The sequence below is a fragment of the Cryptomeria japonica genome, chromosome 8 (genome assembly GCF_030272615.1).
Source record: "Cryptomeria japonica chromosome 8, Sugi_1.0, whole genome shotgun sequence".
Lineage (NCBI taxonomy): Eukaryota > Viridiplantae > Streptophyta > Pinopsida > Cupressales > Cupressaceae > Cryptomeria > Cryptomeria japonica.
Genome location: NC_081412.1, coordinates 650,307 through 667,361, shown reverse-complemented (window position 1 = coordinate 667,361; position 17,055 = coordinate 650,307). Strand labels below are relative to the sequence as shown.

General features: G+C 35.7%; 1 protein-coding gene across 1 annotated transcript; it reads left to right on the top strand.

Moving 5' to 3' along the window:
• Positions 1-865: 865 nt before the first annotated feature.
• On the top strand, positions 866-7,433 carry LOC131028857 (uncharacterized). Its single transcript, XM_057959223.2, has 6 exons — positions 866-1,152; positions 2,803-2,935; positions 4,497-4,600; positions 4,736-4,907; positions 5,060-5,200; positions 5,349-7,433. Exons 1-6 carry the CDS (start codon positions 1,100-1,102, stop codon positions 7,167-7,169), a joined length of 2,424 nt encoding a protein of 807 aa, XP_057815206.2. The 5' UTR covers positions 866-1,099; the 3' UTR covers positions 7,170-7,433.
• Positions 7,434-17,055: the final 9,622 nt, after the last annotated feature.

The window sequence follows — 17,055 nt, the reverse complement described above, 5'->3', positions numbered from 1 at the left end:
AGCAAATTTTGGTTGCTCCAACAACCTATACATAGAAAACCATACACTCTTAGTTAACATCTATTCAGTTATTCTAAAAGAGAGTATAACCCTTTTCACTCTACTTAAATTCTCTTTGTTATGCATGTTTTTCTATTGACTTTGTCATCAAAATCAAGTGAGTAACAATTTAATAAATCACATAGACATTAACATTTAGTCACTAAATCATATAGACATTAACATTTAGTCACTAAACCACAATCTCATATCATTGCTTAACTTATTTTGTATAGTGGTCACTGCTCAATTTTTTTAAAAATGTTTAATGGAACTAATGATTTCATAACTATTTTACCTTTTTACTTATTAGAAATAACTATTTTGTATAAAAAAGATAAATTAAATGAATAATATTAATAAATTAAAAAAATTAGAATTGTAAAATAAATAAATAAATATATTACAAGTTTTAAGTTTGAAAATCCCAACTTGTACAAGTCATTTAGCATCTCACGAAACGTCGTGGGTGGAGGTCGAAAACAAGTCAATTTCATAGACCCTTTACAAAAGCGACAGCTTTGGACTTAACGCGGAGAGCTTTCCAATTCCTGATTATGGGGTCCGCATGACAATAATGCACGCTAATGTTGCTGCAATTTTTCAGACGTGGAAGGCATAGGTTCAATCCAGGTAGCTTGGAGTACATCGCACACAGGTAGGAATGCATGTACAAAATTTCTGACAGGCCATTGTGGACAAATGTACAGTAAAATTTAAAACATTAACACCTTCGTGGAAAGTTCGTCCAGGTAGCATTGACAGAAATGTAAAAAAATTTGCCCGTTTGATAAATAGGTAGCTTTGGAGGGCTGTTTGGTCTGTGTTAAGCGCGTGAGTCAGCAAAAACGCCGTTGCTTCATTTCTAATTTTTTTGGGAGGTCAAATATGGGCTGGAAGGTTCCTACAAAGCCGGCTTTGTTTTATTTTTTTAGATATATATAGTTGGTGCTAATTCAACCATTCTCAGCTCCACCCTGGCTTTGATAAAATAAATCCAGAGCCGGCGGATTGTCAGGTAGTTGATTCTCCAGCGTACAAGTAGTGGACACTCAGAGAGATGGGTAGGAAGTTGGATGCATTGATGGGGAAAGCTTTCAGATCTTCAAAATGGTATATTCATGTTTCTCTGTAATGTTTCTTGTTGTCAAAATGTTAAAAATGTTCCAATCATCTTCAATTCATTTGCACGATTACGTGCAGCCATAGCTTGGTATATGAAATCTTAAACCCAAAGAATCAGATAAGGCTAAGGCTTGAAGAATTCATTTTAGATTTGGATAACTAAGACACATAGATGTACTTTAATGGGCGTTTGCTTAAGGGTAATGCTGGAGGGATATATCTTTTTTTGGGCAGTTATGAAACAACCTTACAAATAGGTTAATGCGTTCTGATGGGTGTTTGCCCGAGGATGAGACTTGAGGAATCTATTCTTTACTTGGATCGGCAAGAAATAATCCTCTAAAAAAGCAGATGTACTTCGATAGGTTTTTGGCCCACAGTATGCTTGACTGGTATTTTGCAAGTACCTTAAAATGATTCATGGGTGCTCCAAAAGTAGTAAGTTGAAATGTTTGAGAGTTTTTTTAACAAGAATTATGATATTAGTCCTATCATGCCAATTTTTCAGGTTTTTGGGTGTCATAGTTACGAGGGGATTTTGGGTGAGTGAGTAGTTAGACTCTGTTGAGTGTCAGATACGCATTTGCACAGCTATTTGCTATATGAAATCATAACTTTAAGCAATCAAACGAGGCTAAGGTTTTAGGAAATGACCTTTTAAACAGGTCGACGCATTTTCAGCGTGCTACCACGGTGGGGGTTCTTAAAATATTTGCAGTGCCTTCCTAGAAAATTTAGTACCAGTTTATTTCAGTTGGTCTCATGAACTTTTCTAAATGCTGTTTAATTTTCAATCCGACACATGAGATTTGGAGGGAATTTAATTTAATTTAATCATGTATTAATGCTCGTGGAAGACCAAAATTGGTTCAAGGGACCCAAAGAGATAAAATGTAGGGAGGACAAGGGGAGTGTAGGGGCACAACTCAAGAAAAACATAAAAGAAAATGTGATCAATGCAACAAAGGAAAAAAATAATAAGCAAGAGTTACATAATTTGAGCTCTCATTTGTATCCATGGCTCAAATCACCCATCCTAAACATTAGCAGCTCCTATTTTGTAGGAGATGAGTCTAAAAATCCCTGCAATAGAAATGAATTTCCATGGAACCCTTTTTACCCAAAAGAAAAAAGAAAAAAAGAAATAGTAGCCCCCAACATTAGAAAACGCTACTCCATGGGGTCTTGGCTTATAATATGTTTGATGAGTGTTTTTCTAAGAAACAATTTTTGAAACAACTATATACACTTTACTGAGTGTTTGTCTAAGAATCAATTATCTAAACAATTGTATACACTTTGATGGGCTTTCTGGCCTACGGTATGTTTGATGGGTGTTTCACAGGAGGTATGCTAAAAGTCACTTTATATCTTATTTTTCAGTTTGGCTGGTGTCAGTAACAAGGGTTTTTGGGTGGATGTCAGCAAGATTCTGTTGAATTTGACAATTCCTTGCATCAAAAAGCACAGAAAGCTTTCTTGGATTCATTCATTAAGATATTTGCAATCATGACTTTGTATATGAAATCTTAAATCAGAGCAATCACATGAAGCTAAATCTTGGAGAATTTATATTTTAAATATGGACAACTAAGAAACAATCTTCTAAAACAAGGTTTTTTTTGGTTGGATGTGCAGCAAGACTGCATTGAAGCTGACAGTTGCTCGTATCAAAATACTGAAGAACAAGAGGGAATTGCAGCGCAAACAGTCGAGGAGAGATGTGGCAGAGCTTCTTCAGAAGGGCCAGGAAGCCAGTGCTCGCTTAAGGGTAAATAATTTTTAAGTAGTTTTGTAAATTTCATATTTTTCACTGCAGGAAGAACATTTTGCAGTTGGACTTCATGTGTAATTGTTAGGCAGTGATCGTGAGGTTCAATTCTTTAGTTACTAACGGAAATGCACCTAGAAGTAATAATTGGCATAGATTTCAGATATAACCACTCACATTTTGGCTTCTGAGCTGAAGGAGGTCCGTCATTCATGCAGTCTGATTAGGTTTTGTATCAAACATCCAACAAAAAGATTTAGTGATTTATGAGTCTTCTGGAAAAATTGAACACAATTTCTAAATTACAGATGCATATGATAGAGTCACGTAGTATTTCCCTGATGGTGAGTTCTTTATGTGACTCAAAACAGTTGATATGTTTTCTTAAAGACCCTCATAAAAATGCTCCATTGCAAAGAGAACCTCAAAATTCTAAAATATAAATATTATTGTCTGTTAGTCTGTGGTCTTATTGTGGATAAATGGAAGTTTACAATGGGAGAGCCCAAGTTTTGATTTTTAAGGCATCACTGATTTTAAGGTTTAAGCTGGAGAATCCCACGATTAATACATCTTGTGGTTATTCTTGAAGGTCCCTAGAGCAATTCATTCCAAGGTTGCCTGTCTACAGTGCATAAAAACAAGTCCACAAACATTTGTCTAATCACTGTAATTAAGTCAAGAAGGGAATCACTTGGACTACATTAGCCCCAATTGCATGTATTGGCTCCATTTTGCCCATAACTGAAGTCTACGATTGCAACCTTTCTAATATGGAGAATTGTGGAAGCAAAGAAGAGATTATGTATATGTATGCATAATTTTGATGATTGACACCCCCCACATGGAAGTCCAGAAGGGTATTCTTTCCTTTTACCTTGTATATTGTTTAAATTTTGTACCCGCTAGATTTTAACCTTGTGACCAAGCTTGGGATTAAATCAAGACTCGCCAATTGACCTACATTCAGAGTACCAAGTGTTTACGTATATAAATAAATAGTTAAATTTGTCTATAAAGATACAAATTTCTTGTGTCCTGGCCTTTGGGTGTGAAAATGGGGAGGAAGATGGGGGCCATGTGATTCTTAAATAAAGTAGAAGATGCTGAACTTTGCCCCAATGAAGAATTGATATAAGTGATGAGCAGTTAAAGTCATAATCTGCAGGCTCTGACATTAAAATCCACATGACTCATGAATTATAAATGTGCCTGAAAACTAAAGACCTCCCATGTGATATTTTGATATACTTGATGATGCAGTTCGTTTTACCCCTTATGCAAGGATGGAAAAGCATTTTTTTAGATTTGGTTAAATATGTTTCAGTTTTAGACTTCAAGTTTACATATTGTAGGTTTTCTCCAGCTTCTATGCGGAAAAGTTGACACAGAATATTGGAGATAATTCTTAAATTAAATGTTTATGGAAAGAATAATCTTCTTCTGAAATAAAGATACCCAGCAAAATGTACTTGAATGCTTGTGTATATGGGCTACAAATTAATAATCTGTTGTTCTTTACCTTTACTAAATTAACGGTTTTTCTTTTTAATGCTTGTAGGTGGAACAAATCTTCAGAGAGCAAAATATACTGGATGCATACCTTCTTATTGGAGGATACTGTGAAACTGTGTCTGAAAGAATATTGACTATTAAGGCGCAAAAGTAAGTCAAAATTACAAGTTTTTGATTAGCCAAATGATTTGTACTAGTTAGCTGTTTCCTGAAAGACGTGTACAATCCAATCTCTCTCCATGGTTTATTTTTGCCACTTTCTGACAATAAATTTGAAACTTTTAGGGTGTGTCCAAATGACTTGAAAGAATCAATAGCTAGCTTGATTTTTGCTGCACCAAGGTGTGCAGAATTGCCAGAACTGCAAGATGTTCGCTCTCTTTTTGCTGCAAAATACGGAAAAGAATTTGCTGAATCTGCAGTCGAGTTGCGTCCTGATTGTGGAGTAAACAAGCGGGTATTTATTAACTTTGTCAAGTTCTTTTATATTTTGACCTGGATATGCCTTTACTTCCTATTGATATCTTTCTATGCAATTTCCAAATTATGAATCTGAAGCATGAAAGTGCCACGCAGTGCTCATGAATGTTTGGTTATTCATTTCTTCAGATTATTGAAAAATTATCCACAAGAGCACCAAGTACAGAGGTGAAATTGAGGTTGATGAAAGAAATTGCTTCTGAACATGGTATTGAATGGAATTTTGAAGAAAGTGAGGTAGAGAATTTGAAGCCAACGGAAGACATTCTGGTGAGTCTATTTGCTTAATATTTGGTTAAAGTATATGTCATCTGTTCTGAGAGTTGTCTGTTGTCTTGTGAATTACACAACATTGTCTCTCTTATGTTTTTGTTCGCTGGCATCTATAGTCACGTACTTATTAAATTGAAATTTGCAGGATGGCCCAAGATCACATTTTCAAACAAAACAGATGACCTCTAAACCAGAAGACAGTATTGATAAACCAGCTGAAATATCGTCTATCTCATCAAAAGTGCCAGATACAATCAGAAAACAGGCTTCGGGTACTTATATGTCTCAGCCTTCTCCTACAACTCCTAAAGTTGATGTGACTCATGTGAGCACCAAGGGTGAGGAGGAGTTTCCTTCTATAAAGCAAGTTTATGGAGAATCTGCCAATGCAGACGTTTACAATTCAAACTTTTTGCGTGTTAAAAAGGAGTCAGTTGTTAGTCCGGGTTTAGCAACTGATGTTGATTCAAACATGTCTGAAGATGATTTCTATGCCAAAAAAAGAATGGAGGGTAAGATGGATTACAGTGTAAGCACAGAAAATGCTGCTGCCTATCAAAACACACCTGGCAACACCCATCATGATTTTGTGAAGTTCACAAAACTTGATGGGTTGTCTCCAGGCTCAAAACAAGAAAGGATTAAGTACTTAGATGTAGCCAGTGCAGCCCAAGCAGCTTTTGAGTCAGCTGCTTATGCAGCAGCAGCTGCACGGGCAGCTGTTGAACTTGCAAAAGGTGAAGCTGGAAATAAAAAGTTAAATCACAGAGCAAATGATTCAAGAGAGTCAATGTCTGAAAGTGAAGATGGGCTTGATGAAGCAATTTTGAGGAAGCCAAATGAAGTAAAATATGCAACGTCTCATGGAGTTGGGAGTGCTATTGAAGACACTTTCTCTACAAGAAATGATCAAGTAACATACCTTGAAAGTCCAAGGGCAAGAAATGTGGGAAATGATGTCTTCAGCTCTGGGTCAGGTTTTGAAAGAATACATTATAGTAAGAAAGAAGTTCCTGATACTGAGAGTGTAGGAGAACTTTCAGAGGATGAAGCTGCTTGGTCAAGGGGTGAAAGGTCTTATGTGAATAAATCTAATCATGAGAACTTAAATGAGCACAGTGATGGTCAAGAAGAGTATGAATTCAACACTCTCGAGAATGACAGAAAACCAAATTTTCAACAGATGAACATAGGTGGGATTGAATCCCGATTTGAGAGATCTACTTCTGGAGGGACGTCAAATTCAGGTGAACAATTTTCCTCCAATAAAGATGCTCGGCCTGTATTTGATGATTATGGTGATGATGAAGGTGATTTTGAGAAGAATACCTTTGATTTTGAGAATAACTCTGAAAGAGCCACTTATCAAAGTACATTGACACCACCCAGAAGTCTTGAAACTGAGGATACCCAACTTGGGTATGCTCGCTACAGAAGTAATCAGAGACAGACTCATGACTCTGATGAGGATGATGGATATGAAAAGGGTACTGGTAGAAGGGACTATAAGAATCAAGATTCTATACCTAAAACATTAAGGCCAATCAAGCTTTCACATGAAGAATCTGTGCCAAGGAATAAATATTCCCTTCAATTTTATGACCATGAATCTGAGGATGAGATGGAGGCTTTAAGAGATGTCACTGATGTTAAATCTCGAGGTAATAGAGAAGTACCAATGCTATCCTCACAACCAAATGCAAGTTACCAATCTCCTCATCGGATGCCCTTGAAAAAAACCAATGGAGGCACTGTATCTGTTGATCAATCTATTTATCCAGAAGGCACAGAAAACTACAGAAATTACACCAATTCTCAAGCTTCAGATGACGAGGGAGTGTACAGATATGAAGGGAATGGTAAACTAAGTTGGCGCCCTGCTAACGTTTCAGAACAACCGGCTACTGTGGTAAATCATAAATCTCATCATGTAAAAACCCGCATGTCTGTAAGGACTCGTCGATGAGAAAAGAGCAGAAACATGATCAGCCCAATTCAATAAGAGCACTGTCACATCCATAGCCTATTGCCTTAGAAAAGAGTGCCAATATCATTTTAAGAAGACTTTTCTATTTATTCAAGATTGTATCATAGTTCATACTTATGATGTGTGCATTTACTGCCTATAGTATAGCCCCATGAGTGGAGAATGTATCATTGTAATTTATCTGGATTGAATCTGGAGTCCTAAGTGAGTATTTTGATTGAAGAAGCATGTGGTTTGATTTAAGCTGGACCTTGGATATGAAAATGCAGTTTTGATGGATTTCCTATGGTGGCTCTTTTGATTTAATCTGTTTAGACTATATTAGGGGACCTGACAAAGCTACCAGTGGATTCTGTTTAGTATTGGCTCTGCCCTACATTGGGCTTTCGACTCCTTGCATACACTTTATTATTGGGCTTTCAGCTCCTTGCATACACTTTATTACTAGTAATACAAGAGGAAGCTCTTAAAGTGAGACTATTTAGTATTTTCCGATTTAAAATCTTTCAGATGGGAGACCCCCCCAATCGAGACTATCTGCTGTTTTAAAAAAAAATAATATACACATTATTTGACCTATCATTTAAGTAACCTGTGATGTAAATCATAGAGATTTATGTTACTTTTGCTATAACATACTTCACATGTGATTGTTAATAGTGTAGAGGACCATGTTCTAGAGGATTCAGCCTCTGTTTTAAGGCTTCAAATAGTAGATTTTTAGGCCACTGAAATGTATTCAAATTTAACAAACCTGGTAAGATGAATTTTAAACGATTCTTCCTTATTTTTGGCATTCTTTAGGGTTTTGTGTCTCTCTTTGTCAAGTGATCCCACCTTCCATACTACGAACATTGTCTTGCCTGCACTGTCCTATCGTAAGCATGATGACTCTTAAGGCATGATGACTCTTAGTCATTGATCCTGGATGAATGAATTTGTGTGTTCCCCAACTGGTCTTGTTGGGCACGATGGCGTGTCATTTGGTGAACGAGAAACATATTCACAGGCCTATTTAATGATGCAATGTTTGAAGCCAAAATGTTTCGCTTCTTTGAAATGTGAATGTGACAGCATCTGGCGCAAACCGGTGCTAGTATTGTGGATTCCCTCATCATGTTTGATTATTGAACAAGAGTACAATGTAAAAAAGATAATATGAATTACAGCATTAAACAATTTGATAGCCACGATATTACAAATTGCATTATCTTAATTGCTTTTATTCAGTTTTAGTCTTTGTATGCAAATTGACAACTATTTTAATAAATTTATTTGTTATTTTTTAATATGATAAGATCTTTTTTTATTTGATAACAGAAAGTTTTAAACATTTGGTTGTGAAAGTTTCTAGCTTTTCAGAATGAAATTTTAAGCATCAAGTAGTCCTAGTGAGTGGAAGTTTAGGTGTGTAGTGAAAACTTGTTGAAAATTTATTTAAGTTGCTTGCTATGAAATGAAGGTTTTGTGTAACCCCAAAAGCTTGACAATAAGAAGTCAAAAGTACATTGGAAAATTGGGGTTTGATTGTATAGTTGCGCTTTGTCAATTGAGTAATGTTTATGGAGTCAATTTTAGATGATCAATGGAACCAAAAAAAATAAATAAAAAAATGTTGTATATCAAATAGTTTGACATCTTGAGTGATATCTTAAGTGATAAGGTGTGAATTTGGTTTTTGAAAACTAGCAAAATTTCTAAGGTTGAGTATCAAAAGTAATCTAAATTAGGATCCCAAAATTTTCATGAATTGTGTAGCTATTCACAAAATGACAACTAAAATCTGAACTTTTAGAGTAGTCTTATAGTTTTAAGAGTGTACACTCAAAGCCCAAAAGTTGTCAAATCTTAAAAGTAGGGAACCATAGTATACATTTAACCTTGTAGTTGCTACACAATTGCATTAATAACTCATTAATTTTCCAATGCACAACAAATTAGGAAAGTAGCCATGTACACTTGCAGTTATTACAAGATTAATTCAAAACCCTTAATTGGGAATCCTAACTCTTTGTGTAGTTTGGTATTATTTTTGCAAAACTACATATCAACCTTCCATTTTTTTTAATACATTCCGAAAACACTTTATATTGTGTGTTGGAGAACACAAACTCTAATGACATCTTGCACATCTTAAACCAAACTTATAAACTCATTTTTCATAGCTTGTTCAACCAAATCATTCCTTTGAGCACCAAGGTTTAACTATTTGTTAGAGTTTCTTGTCATCATTTTATTAAGGTTTAACTATATTTTCAGTCTTAGTGTAGTCACGGTGTTCCTATTTTATATTGGAGCAATAATAGTCTAATGAGTTCATTTTGGGTGAAAACAAACAATCCAATCCTACTTTAGTTGGAGTTCACGATTAAACCTCACAACCCTGAGAGGTCATCTACAACCAAAACACCCCATCATAGAAGAGAGAAAAAGTAATTGTTTTTCTATGAAGCCTAAGATTCTATTGATGTAATTAATATTAATAAATTGTTATAATATAAAATGAATAAATCATTGATAAAAGTTCAAAAACTCTAATAGAAGCCCTAGGTGAGGATATGACCTATGTAAGGAAGTTAAGCAACGGAACAACTTCCTACACTAATCTTGAGAGGAGGGTAATGCAAAACATTTACAACTTTACAACAATTACAAAAACTTAATAACATAAATAAACATAAATAGCATGTATGCAAGGAACTTAAGTAGTTAAACAACTTCCTACACTAACCTTGAGAGGAGGGTAATGCAAAATTTTTACAGATCTTTACAATAGTTATAGAAACTTAACATAAATAACATGCATACTATAACACAACGGTTTACGTGGGGCAAACCCTTTTGGAAGAAAAGCCCCACACTCCAAAAGCCGGCTATTATATTATTTAAATATCAACAATAGATTACAATATACCTATAGAGCAAGCTTCTTATAGGAGTATCACATATAGAGATCTAGAGGCAACTCAACAACTATTAGACTCTCAAATACATCACACTACATAGTCGTAATACAATAACCTCATAAAATAGTGTTATCTTCTAGGGAAAACAATGCACACAAAATATTTTCCCTTAGATCTACGACCTAATGATGAATGGTCAAAATTTACAATAACAAATTATACATAAAATGTGGCTTCAGGGATATTGCACCCAAAATCCCCCATTGAAGCACACGATCCTCGAACCCCCTGTCACGGGGACCATCCCCCCCCTACCCACCCCCCCCACACTCATCTATCCACAATAACATTTTGTTATTGCAAGGTTAAGGCACCATTTTTCTAACAATGCATACTATAACTCAATGATTTACGTGGGGAAAAGTCTTTCGGGAGAAAACCTCACACTCTAAAAGCCCCCCAATATATAATTCAAAAATCAACAACATATTGTAATATACATGCAGAGCAAGCTTCTTGTAGAAGTATCACCAATGGATATCTAGAGATAATCAACTGTTATAAGACTCTTACAGACAACGTCCATCTCACACACCTAATATATAGGAGATACAATACTTGAAACCATCAAATGGTATTACAAAACCATGGGCTAAAACCACCCAAGAGTGGTGCCTAACTTATATCCAATACAAGATGACCTATGATGTGTCAATACACACACCAACACGTGTAACTCCCTTGTATAGCACATTTATGTGTCCAACATATTATATTTCTTATTTTAGGAGACTCAACTTTCGAAGTCCATAACTTTTGAACCAGGTCTTTGATTGACGAACCATTTGAAACACCAAAAAATTTACAACGTTCTCTACCAAGATATATAATTGTTACATCGATTACAATCACTTTTAGTCTATTTTGAAGCCTCTAGGACCCTCAAAATTGGTTTCAAAACTTTTGTTTGCAACTATAAAAAATAAAAAAAAACCAATATCTTCAAATCTAGACATGATCTTACAACAAAAATTTACTACATGCTTATCTTGTCAATTCAAAGCTTTGGGGAAAATTTTAGATCAAACTGTGCTCAAATAAAAAGTTACTACAAACAGTAACCTTATGTATATGCAAGGTTGAGACACCATTTTCCTAACATTATTTCACTTGTCGAACACCTTGCAAGATAAAAGGGAGTATTTACATAATACTTTAATTGCTAAGGGCCATAAGGCCCATAAAATTTGAACACCATCTGAACTTATCTATGCTCACAACCTTAGTTAAAAAATTTGCAACATTCATCAAAGTCTCTAACTTAACTAGCTTCACCTTGCCATCTTCGACCATATCTCTAACAAAATGATACTGAACATCAATGTGTTTGCTTCGAGCATGAAATGTTAGGCTCTTAGCTAGGCAAGTCGCACTCTGACTATCATAATAAACTATCACTGTACCTTGTTTTATTCTAATAGCTGAACCCAATCTCGTAAGTCAAATGGTATCTTTACAAGCATGAATAGCTACCATATACTCTTCTTTAGTAGTGGATAAAGCAACCACATCATGTTTCTTATGCATCTGACAGATTGCACCACCAAATAAAGTAAACACATAAGTACTAGTGGATTAATTGCTATCAATATCACCTACCCAATCTGAATCCACATAAACATGAATATCAAGGGAAATATCCTCTCCTACCATACTAACAAAGAATACTTTAAAGTACTCTTCAAATATTTGAACACTCTTTTAAGTGCATCCTAATGAACTCTACCAAGATTAGGCATATATCTAAAAGGAACTCCCACTACTCGAGCAATGGCTGGTCTAGTGTAGACCATACCATACATCAAACTTCCAATTACACTTTGTTAAGGCACTATGTTCATGTCTTCCATTTCTGATGAGGATGTAGGACAACTTGAAATAGATAATTTTATTCCAACTGTAAAGGGAACACATAATGGTCTACAATCCTACATGTTAGACCTCTGTAAATATGAATTCACATACTTACTATGGCCTAGCCAAATCTTTATGTTCACCCTACCTCTTCTTATTTCCATCCCAAGAATCTGTTTTTCTACACCAAGCTCTTTCATCTCAAACTTAACACCAAGTTGAGACCTTAATTCTGAAATCATACATTTTCCTTTACCAATGAATAAGATATCATCAACATATAATGCAATGTACAAGAAATGATCACCAATGGTCACCATTGAATTTATAATAAACACCATAATCTAATTTAGAGTGCTTAAATCCCAAGCTTAACACACATATTGAATTTCTAGTACCACATCCTAGGACTCTATTTAAGGCAATGAAAATATTTCTTCAATTTTCAAACCAAATTACTTTTACCTTTTACCACATAGTGCTCTGGATATCTCATACAAATATCCTCCTCCAAATTACCATGAAGGAAAGCAATTTTCACATCCATTTGCTCAACCTCTAAATCAAAAGCAGTAGCAATATAAAGAAAAAATCTAATGGATGTCCTTTTTACAACAGGAGAAAATATCTCACCATAATCAACACCCTCAACTCAAGACTAGCCTTTCGCAACCAGCCTTGCTTTATAATTCTCAATACCTTCATCTCAACCAATCTTTTTCTCAAACACCCATTTGCAACCAACAATTTTTTGTCCTTCAGACAATGGTACAAGATCCCATATATCATTCTTTTTCAAAGCTACCATATTTTTATACATAGAAATCTTCCAGGATTCTACATCATTCATACCTAATGCGTCTTCTACAAATCTAAGTTCATCCACATTAATATTCAAAGAAAAAATGCATCTCCAATCATCAGGTGAATACCTTTCAGGTTGTTATTGTAGCGTCCTAAAATTGCGACACTTGCAATTTCGACTGCATTTCGGTCTTCACGATGGCGATGCAACACGCAACCTGAATGGAGACCCCGAAACTCGCTCGCGACACTGAAAACTGCATTTTTCAAGTACTCTGGCCTGAACCTCCTTGCACCCTGATGTCCCGGGAGGTGGGACCAGAGCGCCCAGCGCCCTGGTCCTTGGGTCCTATTTTGGGCCCGGTCTCCTAAGGGGCTCGGGTCTTTTTGTTTGCAATTTGGAAATATACTTCCCTGGTCGGCCTAAGGTCGGGAAAATCAGTCTATCAGCCCTAAATGACAAGTATATAAACTACATTTTCCTCTTTCATTGGATATGACGGAAAAAGCGTGGAAACTATACTCAAGCATTCAAGCATTCAAGCATTCAAGCAATTGATCATTTCAAGTCTCCATTCAAGGCTAAGTGTTGCATTCAAGTCAAGGATTCAACCATTGAAGAGGAGATCACTTATTACATGCTACATACTACAACATACAACATCTAAACCTTTGCACATAAGGATACAAACATCCTTAGAACAAGGTATTAGTACTTGTTTTACATTACAGTCATTTACATTTACAGCTCTTGCTCATTTCTTGGTTAATTCCAAAACCGGGGTTTGACCTAAAGGCAAACCCCTAATCCCTAACCCCCCAATCATCTTCGCTTTTCTGTGTGTAGGTTGCAGGTACGCGGCTGAAATTGAAGATCTGGAATCCTTGGGCAGAGACGAACAAATCCCCCTTCGTTTCGCGGATTTTTCGGAGGACCGTGGCGCCGGGCGCCATCGTCCCGACAACTTTTGCTCAAATTTGCAGGACAGCGCCGTATCGACATTTTACTACTAATTCCAGGTCCGCAGCTTCATCCTATAACCCGAACTCAGTTTATAAGCGAATCTTTATGACTTTCTATGCATCCTTAGCTTAATTTCCTTAATCTTTACAAAAGAGGGTAGCCTTGCTTTCCTAACCCTTGAAATTCATTTAGCATCCAATCTTGCATTACATGGGATTGGATCTTATGAGTTTCAACCCCTCTTTTGAATGTAAAGTTTTCCCCCTAAGTGAAAACCCATCGAATCCTAGCGAACCTCCCTTCTCTCTCCTTGGAGTTAGAAGAGGGGAGACCAACTAGGGTTCGACCGCGATTTTCCGCTTTACAGTTATTTGTCTTGTAGACCTTCACACAAGTTGAGTTGGAGGTTCTTCCCCCTCTTCCGAAGATTTAGAGCTAGATGAGCTCTCCTCAACTTCTTTCTTGTCTAGGAGTCTCAATTCAACTCTCTCGGGTGTAGAAGGAAATTGAATCACATCTCCATGTTTTAACTGCAATGTAAGAGGAGGCTTCATTTATCTAAAAATAACACTTTTACTCTATATTACCTTTTGTGCAACATGGTCCCAAAGCTTGCATCCTTTCACATCATGATTGCATTCAATGAAGATAAATTTCATAGCCTTGGTCTCTAACTTTGTTTGCTTCTTTGGCATATGTGCATATATGCCTCACAACCAAAAACTCTAAGATGTCTCAATAAAAGCTTATGACCCAACCATGCATCCACAGGTGTTTTATCAACAAGAGTCAATGTAGGAGACTTGTTAATCATGTAGCAAGTAGTGGCAATAGATTTAGCCCAAAAAAATTGTTCTAGACCAACACCACTCAGCATGCTCCTAGCCTTCTCCATTTGTGTCATGTTATTCTTTTTGCAACTCTATTTTGTTGTGGAGAACATAGAGTTGTCTTATGTCTATTAATGTCACAGTCTTTACAAAAACTATCAAAACTATTTAAGTGAAATTTGCCACCATTATCAGTCCTCAAACATTTTATTTCTTTCCATTTTTTAGCTCAACCATTGCTTTAAATTGTTTAAATCGACTCAAAACTTTAGAATTACTCTTTAGAAAATATACCCATGGCCTTCTAAAATCATCAATAAATGAAACATAATATGTGGATTTTCCAATAGAAAGAGCATCTACAGGACCAAACACATTAAAATGAATAACATCCAAAATACCATAATATTTATGAGAACTCAATTAAAATTGAACGCGGTTTTATTTTCTATAAATGAAGTGCTCACAAAAATCAAAGTCAAGATTGCAATTATTCAAACCTTAACAAAGTTTTTATTTTTCAAGGTCCTTACACCCTTTTCTCCAATGTGGCCAAGCCTTTGGTGTCATAACATAGTTTTCTCTACAGGTAACTTTGATTTAGAAGAAAGATCACCCTTAGGCACCCAAAAGCCATGTCCACTTGTTGAAGGCGAAACCCTCAAATATTCCAACAATGTATCCACAGATTTGTTTTTCACAAAAGTGCTATTAAACTCAATAGTTTATGCTTCTATCTTATACAATGTACCAAAGTTGACAGCTCTAGCAATCACCATGACACCTCTAACCATTTCACACCCTACATAAAAAAAGACTACTTGCGCACTCACATCTATTTGTTTGCTCACAAATAACTAATTTCATTTTAGTCCAGAGATATGCAACACACCACTAATTATTTTTACTCTACCATAAAAAAAAATGATTCTAACTTTACCATGACCCACAATATCTAAATGAGAATCATCATCCAAGTATACCTTACCTCCATTAAATTCTTCATATTCAAAAAACCAATCTCTATTGGAATTCATATGAAAAGATGCACCTAAGTCAATGAACCATGCATCATTACTTGCATGAGTGGCCAAAGTTGCAATGAATGCTTCACCATCTTTCTTCTTTTCTTCTTTGCAATCCTTACAAAAGTATCTTGATTAACCGCAATTTTAACAAATGATTTTGAACTTTCCAGGAGATTTGGATATCCCTCTAGACTTGGATTTATCACACTTCTCATTATTCTTCCCTTTTTCCTTGGGTCTTCCTTGAACGGTTAGGGTTTCCTTTGAACTAATGGATACCTTTCTCCACATCTCTTCACCAAGCAAGGATCCCACCACATATTCATACGTCAAAATAATAGAAATACTACTGATAGCCATAACAAGAGAATCCCACGAATCAGACAAAGAAGAAAGTAATATATGACATTCTCCTCCTCATCGATCTTGACACCAACAAATGCCAATTGAGCCACCAACATATTGAATACTTTTAGGTGGTTTGTAATCTTTCCACCCTCTTCTATTCTCAAGGAATATAATTTTTTACTCAATAAAATTTGATTCAATAAAGATTTGGCTTGATATATCTCACCAAGCTTATTCCATAGCTTCTTTGCAGAGGCCTCTTCATGGACATTAATTATAACCGAGTCTACCAAGAACAATTTGATTACACCCTTGACATTCACAATAACAACATCCAACAGATCTCAATCTATTAGTAGATCTCCCATCTTCAACTTCCACATCTCAAAATTACTTCCAAGATATTTCTCCACCTCTATTCTCCCTAATGAACTTGCCATCTAAAAAATTTCTGTCACAAGATCAAAAAGTATCTTTTGCACAAGCTCCCACTAGAATCTAAATTAGTTCAAAAAACGCAACAACTTACTATTGGCAATTGACACTCTATTGGTTGGTTTCACTATGTTGTCATTGATGGCAACATTATTTTGGGTTCCGACTTTATATGGTGTACTGACAGGCACTTCACAGATTCTACGTCGGCACCGACACTAGTAGATCAGGAAGATTTCTTTGGTCATCGGCAATGCAAAACGACATGGTATAGAAAAGGTTATTGATATTGGAGGCCGAATTATCTTGGATCTGACATCGACAACTTGCTTTAATGTTTATTCATTTGTGATATTTGGCTGACATGTAATCTGATATTGTGTATATCTTTGTAAGCCGACATAAGGCATAAATTTGTATAGGGTATATAGAGAAGATTGATTAGATCATTTTGAATAAGAAGTATAGGGACATGGTAATAGATATGTAAATGTAATATGATGCGAAATATATTAGAGAGATTATGTATGTGAGGAATTTATTGTAAGGGTATTCCAGAAAAGGGGTTTAGAGTTTCAACCGGAACAGACAAAGCTTAAACTAGAAGTGTATTCTAGCATAGAAGATGTTATCTTA